The sequence below is a fragment of the Hylaeus anthracinus genome, unplaced genomic scaffold (assembly GCF_026225885.1).
Source record: "Hylaeus anthracinus isolate JK02 unplaced genomic scaffold, UHH_iyHylAnth1.0_haploid 11985, whole genome shotgun sequence".
Classification (NCBI taxonomy): domain Eukaryota; kingdom Metazoa; phylum Arthropoda; class Insecta; order Hymenoptera; family Colletidae; genus Hylaeus; species Hylaeus anthracinus.
The window spans coordinates 7,034,499-7,053,564 of NW_026534333.1; the positions used below are offsets into that span (position 1 = coordinate 7,034,499).

Below are 19,066 nucleotides of genomic sequence, written 5' to 3' on the forward strand. Positions count from 1 at the left end.
GATAATACAAATTGGATAATGAAACGGAAAAGGGGCACAACGAAAAATTAAATTTTAATTATTTGACATAGACATATATTATATTTAACATTTTCTTACATTCGCTAATAAAACGTCAATATTTACATCCATTTGTACATATAACTGACCATTTTGGTCTTTATACATAAGATCAGGCTTACAAAGTGATTCATGCGATTGTCTTTAAAATTTAAAGACATTAAAAACTACATATATGAAAGATGTTCAGTTCGTTAATGGACGATAAGTATATAAGTTTCTTTAAATGGAAGCTATATTGTTGTTTAACGTACATACGTATGTAAAAGAGTATGATGGAACAACTTCAACCACATAGGTTTATAATTTTATTTGAAAATTTTTAAATACAATATGTTTACTATTTCATTTGAAAATCATAATGCAAGCTATATATTTTCCACATGCCGTTAAACTTTGAAGACAATCTCATAGATCAATTTATAAAAGTCATCTTGTATAATAACGTATACAAACATTTGTATACATGTGTATTACACACATAGTATTTTGCAACATTTTATTTTGGTAGTGATATGTTGGTGCACCAAAGAAGAGTACTTTCAGTTAATTTTTAGAATTATTTTTGTAAATTCGTTTCCAAATATTCATGATATGAAGATATGCCTTTATAAATGATATTCTTAGATAATAAGAAATATTGACTAGTATAATAAATTACACATTAATAATTATTAATCGTATAAGAAATTAAATAAAAAAAATATCAACACAAATCGTTTATAATTATTTGGTATCATTATAAATATATATATTATATATTTATACATGAAGAATTTAAAAAACTATTTGGCCAAATTTATACAAGATATTGAAGAGATCAAGTTAACAAAATTTAAGTAAACCCATGTTTGAAGATGTTTTATTAAATGTTATAGGTTTTATGATCCATTAGCAAAACCTTTCTAACTCTTTTGATAATTCTTATAACGTTCATAAATGCAAAAACAGGAATTATTTTTGACTAATTAATAGAACCTAACAGGATATTACAAAATCCATTGCAAAACCGGTGAATTTTGTTTGACACATTTACGCAGAGAGATGTAAATACACGTCATTACGAAAACTTATCGCATAGACAAGACAGGCGATGACGGTCACTCTGCATTTGACCTTTTCGCTTCACGCCTGAGTCAGTTCCACAGTCGCTTTAGAGTGAACGTGTTATGAAAAATTACGGATGGAAGCTCGAGCTCTTACTAGAATTAAACTCTTAATATTTTCTTTATCAACAGAACCTTACAAATATGGATTTATAAAAACTTCCTTTACTTTCTCAACTTTGTGAACACAGTGTGTATACATATTTAGGCCCACAACCTTTCAATTCTTTGTATATATATATATATATACATAAGAAATTTAAGCCTTTTTTTAACGAATCATATACCTTTCGAGCTTAGAAAATATATGATTTATTGTTGGACTGTATTCTATCTTACAGTATTTTATCTTTTATTGTGCAACAAGGTCCTACAATGTGTAATATGATTAAATTGAACTCGCATGATTATGCTGTGTCTGCATTCAAGAAATATAGATTCCATTAAAAAAGAATTAAGTGGCTTTAAGATAAAAAAAATTGTGATCTTAACAAAATGTAATTCTTATTATATTGTGTGCTCCGTCGAATCGAATATATCTGTCATCAAAATTTGTTCATATTATCAAAAACAACGATGATATTTTAAATTCCAGTCTTAGGTGTCTCACCTATATATATATATATATAATATTTTGATATACTTTAACAAAATTTTAATTATATGAAGATGACTGAAAATGCGATTTTACAAAAATACACTAGACACAAATAAATTATTTTAGTGATATGAAGGTGCAGTGAATTTGTAGGTACTAATTGATACAATAGAATCTCCATTATTCGAATGTTTTGCTATTCAAACGCTGTATGTTCCCCAGAATGATTAAAATTAATTTATCGTACCATTTCAGTATGAAACTTACTTGTATACGTGCTCACGCGTAATAATGCAACCAAAGTAAACGTATGTAGTACGTGTAGTACCTTGCGAATAAACAAATCGCGGGTATGCATGCTTTCTCCTTGAAGGGACAGAAACGATTGATGTTTCCATAAGAAAAATGGTTCTTTTATGGCACTTTCGGTAGGTACCGCTACCCAATTAGAACCTTTGCGGGCATTGTGAACAAGGTTTTATTGCCCTTTATACCTGACAGACCAAAGCACGTTGCTCCTTTACATTCTACCCTTACGCTAAAATAACTTCTACGAAAATATATTTCACGTTACAGTAACAAAATGCAGTACATTAGAAAAAAAACGTAAATGATTTGAAATACAATAAGAATATAAAAATATTTGCGCAATTTAGCAACGAGAAAAATGAAACCCGTACATTTTATAAATTGATTATGTTTATACGTATTGTTTATATCAACGCTAGAAAAGTAAGCGTTTTTTTTTTTTTTTTTTTTTTAGACGAATCAAATAATGGAGGTTCTTTTATATCTGGTCTTTAGAATCTACGAGAAAATTGACAACGAATTAAATATATACATACTGTAAAACATAAAAAATATTTTTACAAGTAAATACTATAAAGAAATATTTATGTTATACTTGTTATAACATGCTATTTACAATTCTGTAGTAATTTCATCTTGTGGTCGGAAACCAAGAATTGTGAAGTCATCGATGAGGTATTCGCGAGCTGGTGACCAATCTGATAGAATAGTATAGTTAGCAGCCTCTGTAGTACTTTGAAATTCCCATTGTGGGTTTAATTCATGATCAAGTCCATTTGCTTCGCACTCGTCTATTGTACAAGTTGGTTCTGTTAACGTTGCACCAGTATTATAAGTATGATTAAATGTTGAAATGGCAAGTTCTTGAAAATGTGTACTGGAAGTTTTCAGTTGTTTTTGGTTGTCATATACTAGTGGAGTTGTTTGTCCTATACTAGATCCATTTGGACTAAGTTTTTCGTTATATGCTCCAGAACTGTTTTGTCCAAGACTGGAACTTACAGGGCTGTCCTTTACATATCCAAGACTGGAACTCGCAGGACTGATACTTGATTTATCACTTGGTTGAAATGTTGTAAGTGGTACATTTGCTTGGAATGTAGTCAAATTAGTTGGAGTGGTTCTTAGCTCATATGGTTGAGGTGATTGTGTGATTGTTACTTGCTGTGGAGAGTTCATTTGAACAGATGCTGTTGATTGTTGCAAGAACGTCACAAGTTGAGCCACCTTAAAGTATAAGATATATATTCAACGAATATTCAACTTTTTTATATTTATATGAAATGTGTGACTTTTTACTGATCCATGCTACATTTTAACTAACATATTTCTTTTCTATGCACATTCATTATGCATTCAACGTGTATCACTCACCAAAATGTTTTAAAGACTTGCGTGAAAAAAGAAGTAAAATTTAAAATAACAAGCAGTTTGAAATGAAGTTTTTTAAATTCTGTATTTAATCGAATATTTAACTTACTTCGGGAGAACTGTGCCTTTTGTAACGCCTCAAAAGTCTCTCTGCCCAAGAAAAAAGTCTCTGCCAATCATCTGGAGGAACTGGTATTTCATCATCTCTTCTGTTAATAAGGACTAATATCCTTGCCAAATCACGTAAAACTGGTCTGTAAATCATACTTACTGTATTTAAAATCAATCAATTAAAATATTGTATTAATGTGGAAATAATAATACCTATAAGCTTGTATTCCAACAGCACCATCCCCATTATTTCCCGAATAATATAATTCTCTAACTTGTCTTCTAGTATCATTGAGCATAGCAAGAAATGTATTGCCTTCTCCCCTAAGTGTTGCAAGATGCTTTAAAAATTCTCTTCTCTCTGCACTAAAACATAAGTGAAAACACACTTTTCCTTTATAACTGATATTGTTTGTTTCATAATTACAATTATAATACATTAACAACATACCTGTCTTCGAATTGCTGGATAAACTTTGTAGTTTTTTTCTTTCTTCGATGCACAATTATCGCTCCACATAATATAATGAGGATACATATAGTTGCTCCGGAAACAACTCCTACCAAAATGGCTACCTGACTACCAGTGAATCCAAACATATATCCAGTTTCTTTACAAATTCTACCCATGTATTCATCTCTAGTCGACCAATCTGCGATATGACCTGCTGGACAAGTATCGACACAGGTCCCCTGATGTAGAAGGACTGCACACCTAGCACACGTTCCATCTCTACATCTCTTGCATCCTCCTTCTCCTTCAATACATTCTGCAACCAGAAGAAATATGTACTTTATTTTTTTCTCCATGCAATAAATGTTCAGACATTAAACACTTATTAGAACCATAACTGTATGAGTAATAGGTGCCTTAATTTAATACTGAAAGAATGAAAATGCACAGAGAGATATTTGAATATAAATGATGTATTTATTTCATACATTGTAGTGTAAAGTAAAAATTGTAGGTAAAATATTGTAAAAATTTCATTTAAACGCGTACATTCTTACGAATCTCTTCTTTTATTATTAATTACCGAGGTTAAGTGGAACGCCTGTCGCCTCTCCCTAAACGAGATATGTTTCCAGGTCAGCAAAACTGCGATAGCACCGTCTCAAAGTATACATCAGTCCTGTCCAAAGCAGTTCATAGTAGCAAAGGATCTCCCCCCAGTTTGTTTCCCTTATAATAGTATACAAACTTTTTATATTACAGAGGAATGCAAAATTCTTAACCAGATGAAAATATCGAAAACGAATAATAAAAAAGAAAGAACTCGTTTGTTGAATAAACATTACAATCCGCATTATAAAATGCTTATAAAATATTATCATATATTATCCATACAAGGTGTCGTTTATTTTTGCTATCTAAATGAACAACTGTAGATTATGTAAGTTGTTATTAAAATATTTGGCTGAACTTTAGTATTTTATGCATAATCTCGAGCGATTGCTGAGTCGCATCTTTGACAGTTAGTGACGTCATAAGCTATCTCCTTTCTTCCGGTATTGCTCATTGCTCCGTATACGTCACTGTGTTTGAGAGAAAGAGAGATGGAGGTATGGACAACGGATATGGTGTTGTGGTGGGATTAATGTTTCAATGGCCTTGAGTGGCCAGTTAAAATTTACTCCACTGTAACGTATTTTTATTCGTAATAGTAAAATTTGGTAAAATTTTATTCAAATAATGCATGATGAATGACAGTACTCTTGCGATTTGTTCTCAACGTTTACTCCACTAAAGAGTTATTAACCTCTTGAGGAATATTAACACATATGTATTAGTACGTTTGTTTTTGTATTAAAATTATCGTTATTTACGATCACAATACCGTTTAGAATTAAAAAATATACAATATTAAAGTGACACAGGAAAACAAAAATCCATTTAGAATTCGTCCCTCAAGAGGTTAAGATAAGTGTTTACCCTTATATGGTAAATACCTTGCACGATCGCTAACTATAAAATTTTGTTTTGCAATGAAATCGCTTTCTAAGTTTTTCATGCCGGTAGTTTTGCGGTCTTAAAAGATTCCGTCGTAAAACGGTAACAGGCATTTTTGCATATCTTCCACTTTCAACACAGTTTTTATTTTTCACGCGTTTCCTACTTTCACAACGATTCTACGTTACTCGGTAAATTATACAGAAATTAACAGAAATATCGAAACGTGGAGGACATTAAAAGAATTCGTTCCGGTAACAATTTATTCGTGGCCTATATATTCTTTATTCGTTGATTAGATTAAAATCTACCGAATACTGGAACATAATAAATAATTCTGTATTTGAAATGCTAATATATTTGGGATTCACTGACTAGGCAATTAATTACATGTACATATAAATATTCTGTATACGTTGGATAAAAGATTTTGTGATAAAGTATAATAGATTTTGGTGTCCGTGCAAGTTGTGCTTGAACTATTAGTGAATAGTTGAATTACGTTATCCTTTTGAGAATCACTGTAAGAACGTTGAGAGGTCGATAAGCCGCAATGGCAACGGCTCTGTTGCGAAAGCAAAACTCGCACGAAATATAAGATGGAATCGGTAAATGTGAATGTTGCACTGCTCATAGCGGTAAATATGAAATAAATTTCTGCGCAGCGCTAATTAGATAGAATTTTTCATTTTTTATTCGCTGTGGCAGTTAAACAGGTCAAGGAGTATCGCGGACAACGGTTTCACTAGAAAAGTTTTATTACGTTGCATCTTAATATTTTTTTGTTTGTATACATACTCACAGTGAAATAAAAGCGTGGCGAGTTTTGAACTTTTAACGATCATCGCTACACAGTTATATAATGTTACCCGTAAGCTCGTATTATTAGCGATGAAACGTAAAAACCTATAACGTACAAATAACAAACTTTTCCTTTCTCGTTTGAATATATTCTGGTACCGATAATGAACACGCGAAGTTAAATAATACGAGTAATTTCTCCTTTCAATTATTAGGTAGAATTCTAAGTTCTCAACCTGATGGACATTACGACTTGTGTACGTGTACAATTGTACTTGACAATTATTATATACAGTGGATGTAGAAAGTATTCGTACACCGATCAATTTCCAAAAAAAAAAAAAAACTATGTAAAATTGTAATTTATTAACTTATTTTTTATAAACAATGACATTCTACATATTCTCGGAAATCTCTAGAATAGATAGATTAAGAAAAGAAATAGCTATTTATGTAAGTTGCGAAATTAACAAGAAAAAACAATTAATCGATAGAAATATTGAAGCAATAAGTATTCGCACAACTGTTTAATTTTTAAAACTTCATTAAAAAAAAAAAAAAAGAAATTTACATTAATTTACAAGTATACAATACTTCCTTCGCGGGATTTCCTTTTGATTTTACAATTATTGTAAATGATTATATCATAGATTGCATCGAGATTTGGTCTCCTGAAACGAGTGACTGGGGGACGATTAAAACCTGTACAGTTTTTCTTAATAAATAAATAGTAAGTTTAAGAATGAATTTCTACGCATAGTATTTACATCGAAGATTTTTGGAATGTTAAGTGTTAGTCAAGACTCCTCCCGTTTAATCGATTTCAGTTTGTCGGATATTGTGGTCCGCATGAAATCTATTAAAGCCCTCAATTAGCACGAAGGAACAGAGTGTCGTGAAATTAACGAGCACAATTGGTAAATAGAGCCGGATGGGTAGCAGATGTTCGTGACTAGCGAGGGAGCATGCGCATTTACGCGACAAGTGCAACGCATCCGACGTTACACGTGAAACTACCAGTTTATTTATTTTATTCGTTTAATCAGATTAAAGGTGAATACGAGTGCTACCGAAGTACTAAAATTTGGACTCGACATAGCTTGCCTTTGGGGCACTAATATGTAGATGCATAGCGCGAAACTGGCTTTCCAGTATTTCGTGTGCATTCGTAGTAACGACTGGCAAAACATTGGGAGAAAGTCCTGGTCACCTTTTACATTTCATACAACGAGTTCGGAGAGCTACATTTTACGGTTTTCCTACTCGCAGAACGAACGGTATCTGTATATTTTACGCGATTATCAGAACTAGGAAGAAATTCAAGTTGTTATGCAAGTTGGATGTAATCGCAGACCTGTGCAGGAGTGCTGTATGATAAATGACTTGGAAAAACGAAGTATGTTTAGGAATTAAAATATGTTTCATTTAAATCTCTATCATTACTTGAAATACGATATACACACATTTTTCTAAAATATATTATACATCGAATTTGCAGAAAATTGAAAAAAGAAAAAAAAAAGACTGCTTAGGATATAATTTCACTTAACTATTCCTAGACAGCCCAGCTTTGATTGTACGTGACCCATTCAAGCCTTTCTTGGGTAATCGATAAAAGAGAAATTGCCATTTAGCCACGTATGAGAGCTTTCCACATACCCACGGTCAATTTAGCTATGTAGCACGGCAATCTGCATCAGTGACAAAGTAGGAACCGAGTTCTCTCCTAAACGTTTCCTTATTGCGGAATCCGTTCTCATTTCGCAAAGTGGAGGTTCGTCGGTGGCCGTGTGACAATCGAAATTTAAAGCGGGAGAAATTTAACAACGTCCATGTTACGACTTTCAATAAGACCCGGTACAGACTTTACGCCGCGTGTTCGAGAACATTGTGCAATGTAATAGCACGGCAACCGTAAGAGAAAACTGTTTACGTGCTGGGTTCTATTCGGGAAAATGACACGATTTCTGTAGAAAATTCTTTAGTTTGGGCTGCAATTTTCCCTATTCAAAATAAAATAAAAAAAAGAACTAACACTATGATACTTTTTATTCGTGTTTCAGATAGATTGCGAAAGTAAATATGTCACGTGGCGTTAAACGAATAAGTGTTACACGACTGGTAGGGAGACTATAAAGTCCGAAAAATTGACTTTTTCTACTTTATCTCGGTAAAGAGTTAAATGGGACGTAAATTGAAACGGATAGAGGAAGTGGTTGAGCTGGTGTACTTTGAAAATTAACTCGAATGACAAATACCTACGGAAACATGTAACGAGTATCTGGTACATACTAGAAACAGGGTTAAGCAACGGCTAAAGATGCCAGTGCTCCGTTAGAAGACCACTTCCAATATGTACCAAGATCCTATATCCGTTATTGTCTCTCGTATCAGATTTCTTGTGACCTTGAACCGCTATAGCGTTACGTGTCGTCGAAAAATGATAGCTCCCCACGGAGTAATTAATAATTAAAAAAACTTTGGTTTTAATTTGAACCCCGTGATTATTACGAAACGTCCTACTTCCGATTGTCCAATAACGAGTGACGTATCGGTCGTCCGGTATCGTCGCTCGAGTTTCTCGTGTTTGTACAAATAAGTAACTGTACTTCGCAATTTACTCGTGAACCCAAAGCGAGCGAGGCGAGCGATCCGCTCATCGCGGCAAATGAATAGAGAGAACCTGCGTCACACAGAATTCGTTCTGTGAGAAAACCAGCCATTACGTAACTTCGTTAATGCCAAGACCTATCCTGGCTCCAGAAATATACAGTTATAACTCGTGGATCACCTGAAACGTAAGTAAACCGACTGAGAATGAGAGACGTCGAACGTTACACGAGTTTCAAAGGAGGGAACGCGCACTGTCGCGTGAAATGCACCGGTGACCTAGCAACGTTCTCCGCATAACAATCGAATCGTATCTTGTTTCACGAATTCGAATTCATGTTTTCGAATATTCACACTGTTACGCGCGAGGCTTACATCCTGTTAATCCGCTGCGCGGTGTTCCATTCGTGGGACATGCGAAATAAAACTGTACACGTTTATTAAGTGCAACTGTATCGTAATATTTCTTTCGTTTTAATAAACATTAGAAGAAAGTAACGGATGATTCGTTAAGGTCAATTCAGACTATACGACACGGACCGTCACGTTCCGGCAACGATACGTACCGGCACCGACACGACGAAACATTCAAACACGCGTTTTAATGGAACTAATCACATTATTCCCGATGACGGAACGTTCAGTGTCGGTGTCCGTTGACACGTTCGTCGCCACGTCACCCACGAATGGGTGACAGGACTTTCTATTAAGGAACTAAAAAAATAAATTTCAAAGGTCAAACAATAATGAAAATAAGTCTGGACAGGTTTCGTGAATTTGGCGACGTTAAAAAATTAAAGGCTACGAGAGACGTTAAATTATCTAATCTACGATAGTCTCGAGACAAAATTTTAAGTGTATAGAAATTTTCGCGAGTTTTAGCTTGGCAGCCAACGTGTTAAGTGTGAATAGTTCCATTAAAACGCGTGTTTTAATGTTTCGTCGTGTCGGTGCCGGTACGTGTCGTATAGTCTGAATCGACCTTTACTCGAACGAGTCTTTCTCGCTTAAAAGCATTGTTACACGCGGGAGGATTTTCGAAAACGTTCAAAGACAAACTCGCTGAACTAAGGACGAGAAAAGCGACATCCATTTGGTTCCGTGTTCACGGTAAATGTGATCAAACAATGAAAAGAACCGTAAAATTGAGTAAACTGCAAGACGACCACAGACAACGGCGGTGAGAAAACTATGCGGTCATGGAACCACCACATTCAATGATTCTTAACTAGCCTGCCGCGACATGCTAAGGTCCCTGGAGCAGGAGATGGGCAAAATTTCATTCTAATGTAACGAAACAGACCTTTAAAAAAAATCTCGAGAGTCCTCGGACACAAAATAGAAATTTCAAGTTTATAAACATGGAGGCGTTGAAGTATATTTAATAGTAAAAATAAAAAATTAAGTAGTGGTACTCGTAGTTATCAAATGCAACTTATTCTAAGGGAAGAACTTCGTTTTATTTAAACTCTGCAATAGCAGAATGTACTGTTTAGCAAAGTATCGAAATAAGATTCTAAAATTGCTTTGATAGGGAAACGACTGATTAGAGAACCCGTAAGGGGTATTAAATTCTCCTCGCGGAAATTCGAAGCTGATGTTGTTTTATTTTATCGCACGCGTATTGTATTTCGAAGCTGTTCTCATCGAATTAGAGTCCTTTATAGAAGGTAACGAGATAGCCGACGATGAGAGGAACAGAGAATTACGAAGGAGGGAACAGAAGAAGGATGCAGATGTTTCGCTGACGATGAGTTACCAGAGCCAAGGCGGAAGTTGTCAGACCGGATGCCGATAGTACGATCGTCGTGTGCTTCGTAAAAACTTCGTGTATTTGGACGATAAGGTTGTCGATCTTTTTAAAAGACAAGTCCAATTGTATTGGACCAATGTATATACAAAAATGCCATATACATATTTGTATATGTATTTTGTATGTATATTTTGTATGTACATTGTGTATGTATATTTTGCTATCATTCTCCGAATCTTAAATATTACAATTTGATCTATTTTGAAATCAAAGTTTGAGCGAAACCAGGAAGATGGTTTTACTGAAACTGAAATTTTCGTTCAAAAATGAAACTGATATCGAGGCGGATACATAAGTGTCCCAATTGATCTTCTGCCCTAAATTTAACGAAGGGAAAGTGTTTGCACGTAATGTTGGATAACTCCTTCCTAATGCGAAATTAATGGTCCAATCTTACGTCAATTTCTTCGGTAATCAATTCCATGAATTATTGGAAGTTACATTAGATACTGTACATCGCGTACGATTTATGCATGACTGTGCACCGTTCCGTTTCAACCGTGCAACCAGTCGCTTCTTCAACGTACAATTTTCTCGTACGTTCATCGTACGAGATGGATAGATCTTACAGGACATATGCCCAACTTATTCGTCCTGCAGATTTAAATTCGTTGGCAATTTATTTCCGAGATCTCTGAAAAATATTTGCTTATTGGACAACGGTTGCCAGTGTTGAGATTCTTAGACTAAACAGAAAGACCGGAAATACTTCGAAAGACTCGAAATATTTAAAAAATTGAGACATTCTATGATAAGTGATCTGCAGGTCTGAGACGTGGGTCGAAGATGGCCATCCCGAGCACTTCCTGTGAAAGCAAGCGACTGCACATCATCGAAGTACAAAAATGGTTATGACTCGGGAACGTGGTTAAATAGGGCTCGGGTTCGTATGATCTTTCGTTATCTCTATTATACTTTCGACCCGTGAAGATTCGAAAGTAAAAGAAAGTTAATTAGGCAAATTAGTCGAATCACAATCATTCGCTCCTACAGTGGGTGTAGAAAAAAACTATGTAAAATTGTAATTTATTAACTTATTTTTGATAAACAATGACATTCTATATATTCTCGGAAATCTCTAGAATAGATAGATTACAAACAGAAATAGCTATTTATGTAAGTTACGGAATCAACAAGAAACAAAGAATTATAGAAATATTGAAGCAATAAGTATTCGCACAACTGTTTAATTTTTAAAACTTCATTAGAAAAAAAAAAAAGAAATTTACATTAATTTACAAGTATACAATACTTCCTTCGCGGGATTTCCTTTTGATTTTACAATTATTGCAACTCTTCCAAGCATTAAAGTAACTAATCCTTTTTTAAAAGTACTTTACTGGAAATTTGATGTTTTCTAATTCGTATGGAGCAATAAACTAATGTGTTTACTTTACAAACTCTACTGTAAATGGTTCGTCATAAGAATCGTACAAATACTTATTACTTCTATACTTTTACCCACTTTACGCATTTTTTTGTTATATTCATAGATTATGTTAACTAGTAAATGTCGTTTGGACTACATCTATCTTCGAGATTTCTGAGAATATGTAAAATATCATCGATTTTAAAAAAAGAAGTTAAGAAACTACAATTACCCCCAAATTTTTTGAGGAAATTGATCGGTGTACGAATATTAGGTTGTCCCGAAAGTTTCTTTCGCGAGTTGCACTCAATTATTTTATGTGGTCGTGTTTCTATAAATAGACAATCTAATTTCATAGATATTCATGTTGTAACAGTAATGGAGCAAAATGAATCGTGCGCAATTCAGTAACGTAACATAAAACATAAACTATTGTGCACGTATTACTTATTAATAAATCGAAAGAAACTTTTGGAACAACCTAATACATTCTACACCCACTGTATATCTAAGTATCATTAGAGGACAAATGGCCCCCTACGTAAATCTATTTTGCATAATCGGTGAAAAAGTTTGCTAGAACTGCGACGTCCTTTCAGAAAGGGCATCAGAGTGCAAAGGGTGAACATTCTGAAGCTAGACGATCCCCTTAAGCGTAGGTGAAAAGGAAAAAGTCGAAGCTCGCGATGCCAGGTCGTGGATACGTGGAAAATGCGGGTCTCGTACGATACAAGTTAGTTTGCCCTGCACCGGACACACGGATCGGGCTAGATTCGTAGAAGAAAACGGTACCTTGGAAAATCAAATGGGAGTTCGGCGCGGAGACTACCGTTCCCACTTCCCTTTCTACTAGCAGCTCTCTGCGTCGTACGCTACACGAAAAAGTTTAGATTCCGCTTGCCTACGGTGCCTTCGAGATCCAGTATGGTTCTAGATAAGCAACTTTACGCCGATTCAACTTCGACGAACTTGTTACTGCTCCTTTAAAAGTTAGAAGTTACTTATTTCTAGTGTAAACGCCGAATTGACCGGTCGTTTCCTTTTTGGAACTAGACAGCCGAGAAAACTTTGAATATACGCATCGATGAAAATCGTATGACTCAAATTCCTGTAATCGTTTTCAACTAACCACAAAGTGCGCACGAGGAAATTGCAGCAACGTTCGAGTTTGATTTCTAAACGAGTCTAAGTTATCATTCGTTGTAACGAACTTATAGTTTCTCACGCTTACTTGGCTCGCCCTGTATTGTCCTCTTTCAATCCAATGCCAATTTTTACTGGTAGGATTACACGATTTCTGTATCATGGTGTATGCAAGTTCGAAAGCACTTCGAAACTCTGGCTGCACGGCACAGCACGCTCAAGTAAATCAACTAACAGTACTGCGATTGAGTTAATTAGAGTGTCCACGACGGTGTAAAAACTTTCATGAGAAGTCAAAAACAGCTATGCAGTGTCTAGGATGTTACTTTTCGACAAGAATACAAATTGCATCGATGCCGGCCGAAAACGGCCCACAACAAACATTTTTAAGACCTTTTTGGAAAATTCATTCTTTTGGAGAATACATCAATTCTTTTTGGAGAATACATTCTACACCCACTGTATACGTTTTAATTCTGGAAGGTGTTGTGATCGCGAATAACGGTACTTCTGATACGAAGGCGAATGTACACATATGCGTCGATATCCCTCTAAAGGTTAATGATATAAGGAAGGATATTTAACGAAACAATAAACGAATAAACGGTACTTCCTGATCAAACGGGAGACGAGATCGCAATCGGTTTGATGTTGATAAAAATTGTTGCAAACGTAACCGTGCCGAATGGCGCTTACTAGAAACAATAACTGCGAGACAGCGATGGTACGATTCTACTAATTAAAAAAGCCCTGGGTAATCTTCCCATCTAAATGATAGCTATGGTACTATACCGGGCAAGTTGCTCACAGGATGCTACCGCTTATCAAACTATCTAGCGATGCGCTCGTAGCACGTGCATATGATAAAAGTCTAAACGTATGGTGCTAACACCGGACACGGTAGGCGAATTATAGAGAGCACAATTTTGCAACGGGAGAATGAAACGTGGCGTACGTGAAAATGTCATGCAAATGTATCGGACGTGAGGAATTGCGTAATTCCGCGAGAACGGAATTCCAGAGCCTGAGGAGAAGATGCAATTAAGCGTGAACAACGTTTCGAGAAAAGTTCTTTAATTGAATCAAACTTTCTTCCAGAGTCAACCATCTACGAGTAGAGCATCGTATCTGGCGTGAAACGTTCGTTCAATTGAAGTGGGATCTTTTTCCATTCCACTATTAGAGCCATTTTTAAAAGTGCTAGCAATTAAGCGTGAACAACGTTTCGAGAGTAGTTTTTTAATTGAATCAAACTTTCTTCCAGAGTCAACCATCTACGAGTAGAGTATCGTATCTGGCGTGAAACGTTCGTTCAATTGCATCTGTATAAGTGAAATCGTAAATTCTGTTGTTTGTTCCCTTATAACGAGCCGACGTATCTCGATACAATTTTGTGTACACTTGAAAATGTTTCCGTGGTGGAATATAGGCTATCGTTTTCCTCTCTCGTTTGTTTGCGTAGCGTTATGTACGTGGAAGCAAACTTTAAAGTCAAAGGACAGTGAACTACTTATAAACAAATAAAAGAAGTTTAAAATATCGAGTATACGTAAAAATGTTTTGCTGGTTTCTAGTGTATATGATACCGTACGAGATGGAATGAAATACGTACTTGTACATTCACAGAGAGCAATTCAATACTTATAAGTGTTACGATAGAAATTTCCAGTAATCCTGCTAGCATAAATACCAAGTACACCTGTTTTCTACTTACAACGAGATATAAAAAGACAAAAAAAAAAAAGAGAATAATCGAGGAAACGAGGGTACTTTTTTTTTTCTTTAGTTAACCGACATCGATTACGGTGTTCAGTAATTAAAACAAGAGTTTCAAATTTCCTACCGTTCGAGTATGTCTCTCAAGAAGTTGACCATGTTGCTTATAACTGACTGTACGTATAAAATACTTTTCGTGCGCGCCTTTCACCAGACCTCTACCTTTTTAAATGTCGTTTAACAAGTTTCATCAATTTATTCCAATCCTTTTTACATTATAAAACTTGCATTCTCTATTCTCTACTCTTGTTAAATAATTAAATAACTTTTACTACTCGATACATCCATTTGGTGTAGAAATTAATTCTCCACTTTTAATATTCAATCATTCGTTCATTTTATTTTTTGTAACTCTAGTTTAAGTAAAAATATTTACTCGTCATTTTGTTAAAGTAACATAAATTCAACAGAAATAAATAAATAAATTCAACATTTAAGAAATCACAAGAGGAATGCGAGTGCTCCGTGATCGAAGAGGATTGAATTGAAGATGAAAACATTCGCAATATGTTATGACTATGTTCCACGATTTCCTTCTAGAAGATTTTACTGAGGCATTTCCATCCTAGAGGTATACCTTTCCCTTGCATCTACGGTTTCTGGCCAGTAGTGGTCTGTCCTGGTCAGGGCTGGTAGCGTTCTCTAACCTAGAGTATCTCGCACACAATCGCGCTTCAACAACGCAAAAACGATTCTTGTCTCCTTTCACTTGCACAAACAAGCCACAAACATCTACCTTATTTCGTTCACCGCGATTGGTCGCATAACTCTATTGTGGACAAATTTATTATCACCCCCAATTCGACAATGTTAATTTTCGCACGAAAAATTTATTATTACCCCCTACTCGACAATGTTAATTTTCGCACGAAAAATTTATTATGGAAAAATTTATTATCACCCCCTACTCGACAATGTTAATATTCGCACGAATTCCAACATAATATACAATCGCGTTTAGTTTGAACAACATTATTCCATTGTCCAAGACTTTATCGTTATCTCGTGCTAAATGAAATTCCGAAAACCTAATTATTCGGTTACGAATCAATTTATCGTAATTTCCATATAATATGTACTTGTATTTTGACGATGGTTAAACGATAAAATAGTTTTTTTTTTTTTGCCGCCAAGCAATGTCATCGAATAGGAAAAAAATTTGCACAGAATGGAACATTAAATTTCACGTAGTCGTACTCGGTATCCTTGTAGTAACTACTTAAATATTTATAAATAATTTGAAAATCTATTTGCGCATCGAAAGCAAACTGTTTTCGAAGTGTTTTTAAAGTAGCTCTATTTTTACATATTAATCTTCGATAAACTGTCGCAGTAAGCGTTGTTTAAAGAAGACTTTCTACGATTGATATCAAAAGAGGATTTCTGGTATGATGCACTTGTAAACTCGCAAGCATTGTAGAACAATTAGCTTCAAGATGATCCGACTGTCACGTCAGTCACAGTGACGCGTTTCGTGGACAGTAAAGAAACATATTTTGACGAAGTGAATATATTTCGAACACGTGCTTTACGATGTCTCATAATATCGCACAATTTGCAACACATAATTGATTAAATTTTGTTTAATGCAAACGTTAAGTTTACAATTCAAAACTGTGTAAATCTTTTTAAACGATGTCGAAAATTGAAATAACATCACTCGTTGAATTTAACATTCATTATGTTCGAAATTAAAAAACACTTCCAATGCATACTGATTACAAGATACACTATTTCTAGAATCATACGTTTATAGTAACTCAAAATGTAATGGCAATACGAACAAAATTAATTATAAATGTAAGTACAAAAAAATATTCGTTCTGTTAAAATGTATTAGCCTGCATATCGTGCAAACGTTTCAATTAACGTAATAGCGGCAAAAATAACAAATGACAGGAGATAACACAAAGATCATATAAATCAGATTAACCACGTGTATCTACCGTCCAGGATACCATAACGTAGCATAATTTATATTCATTACCTCGTAATTCGTTTTCGGCCCAAGCATAATCCACAAGACAGGAGAAGAGTGCTGCACTAAACTTCACTACAGTTGATAAATTACCCATTTTGAGTCGACATAATTCCTATGACCGCCGCGAAAGTCACAAAACTTCATGAAAACACAACCATGATTCAGTCACTTGATAACACCTCCACCTCTCATGACGGTCGGTAGCATACTGAAGTGAAGAGTGAAGAAGAAGAACTAGAAAGTGGGGAGCACTGTCGAGCAGTAGGGAGTGGTGGGGAGTACTGGCCTACTAGCGTGCAAGCGGTGGCAGTAGGAGGGGAGACCATTTCATTCCGTAAGCAAGGGTGGGAAGATTAAAGCCCAGGGCCGACGCAAGGCAGCTTCAGCGCATTCGCCGGAACTCGGTCCCGTATTTTGGGGGACCCCGCGGTCTACGAAAACGTTGATTAACTTTTTACGGAATGATGATACCAGACATCTTTTTATTAGCGATGACTCAGTTTAAAGGAGTGACAAAAATCATCAAAGTATTATTATTTAATATTCATCTCATAAAAGATATGTGACAGCATTTGTAAATAAATAATTCCGCGTTGTAAAATTTAAGCGTAGGATTTGAATGTGAATTCAGATCCTCAGAAGCCATTGACATATTAGAGATAAGACCCATAACAATGCATACATTTACTTTGTATTTCCAGATGGCGCGTTACACGGTATGTATAAAATGTTTTTTTACTATAAATTAGCCTTCTTTTTTCAACTTTTAAACTATCACAGTTTCTCTTGTGAGTTCCCAGTATTTTCGTTCAAATGAATAACCATCTAGCGGTGAAAGTACTAAACTATTTTTTGGAGTTTAGTCAGCGCCTCTATCGGGAAAGCACTGTAGTTTGTCCTCAATAGTTCCTTTTTTCACAGCTAGATGGCGCTTTTAGATGGTAATTACCGACAGTTGTTCGTAAAAAAAAAACAGTGTAAATGGTGTCATCTAAAGGTGAAAAGAGGAACTATTGAGGACAAACTTGAGCGTTTTTCCGATAGAGGTGCTGACCATACTTCGAAAATTAGTTCGGCCTATTCACTGCTAGATGGCTACTCACTTGAGCGAAAATGCTGGGAACCCACAAGAGAAAATTGTCGGTTTAAAAGTTGTTTAAGAATTTCTCTTTATTGAATTAAATGAAGTGTTTCTTTCGGCGTGGAACGCGAAAGGACCACGTAATGTTGTCCATGAGAAAAACATTCTCGACCGTGGAGAAGGAATGCTATGTTAATTCCCTATTTAAAAAATTGTGTACATTCATGTAATATTTGATGGGCTATTTCGAAAGTGTCCGTTATTCCGACTTGTGACATCATGTTTTATTATTCATTATATTTATATTACACAAAGATGTATAAGTAGCTGTATTATTGTATCGATTTTAAATACATTCCGCGAATTTCTTTATCATTTCATACTATTAAGTAGAGTAAAACCAATATTTTTCCTACTACTTATTGACACTAACCCAGGTCATAAAAATTGCGTACATACATTTATAATCGATTTTAGGAAGGAACGAGGAAATAAGAACAAAAATAAAGGATTGGACACAAAAAGGAAGGGAAGATACACTGTTTTTATTGATTTTAATTCGCGATCATTACTCCCGTACCTCTCTCACCACGTATCACGATGCGACAATTTTATTTTACAGATCTATATTTTATACAAATTACTTAGGCATTGTGATATTCAAGATTCTTTGCGCTTAATTATTTCGGTGCTTTAAATTATCTTTTTACGCAATTTACAAGCCAAATACGTTCTCCATTTATACAAGACAGGTCGTGAAACGTTTGCCTACGTCACTTTCAAAATTCGTTAAATATTAATAACCGATGCGTACAAAGAGATTTCTGAAATCTTTAAAATCTTTGTATTTTATATCTTGATTTAATTTCTCCACAAATAGATTAAGTATGTATACAGTGCTAAAACGGTTTAATATAAAATTAAACTGTACACGGGGATGTAAGAAATGCTCTATGTACGCAAAGTTAGAATGTAACATAAGAATA

General features: G+C 34.9%; 1 protein-coding gene across 2 annotated transcripts; it reads right to left on the reverse strand.

Moving 5' to 3' along the window:
• Window positions 1–34: 34 nt before the first annotated feature.
• Window positions 35–17,218, reverse strand: LOC128886886 (uncharacterized). 2 transcript variants are annotated; one of them, XM_054142121.1, is made up of 5 exons: window positions 17,006–17,218; window positions 4,007–4,325; window positions 3,769–3,921; window positions 3,554–3,698; window positions 35–3,300 (listed from the first exon to the last, which is right to left on the reverse strand). In XM_054142121.1, exons 1-5 carry the CDS (start codon window positions 17,091–17,093, stop codon window positions 2,686–2,688), a joined length of 1,320 nt encoding a protein of 439 aa, XP_053998096.1. In that variant the 5' UTR covers window positions 17,094–17,218; the 3' UTR covers window positions 35–2,685. The 2 variants fall into 2 exon arrangements, with proteins under 2 accessions (XP_053998096.1, XP_053998097.1); XM_054142122.1 differs by lacking the exon at window positions 17,006–17,218 and adding an exon at window positions 4,593–4,742.
• Between the last annotated feature and the right edge of the window lie 1,848 nt (window positions 17,219–19,066).

Coding starts and splice junctions, on each gene's coding strand:
- LOC128886886 (XM_054142121.1), bottom strand. CDS start 17,093: ATGGGTAATTTATCAACTGTAGTGAAGTTTAGTGCAGCACTCTTCTCC. Junction 3,699..3,768: donor GTTGGAATACAAGCTTATAG/GTATTATTATTT, acceptor TATGATTTACAG/ACCAGTTTTACGTGATTTGG. Junction 3,301..3,553: donor AAAGGCACAGTTCTCCCGAA/GTAAGTTAAATA, acceptor TTATACTTTAAG/GTGGCTCAACTTGTGACGTT.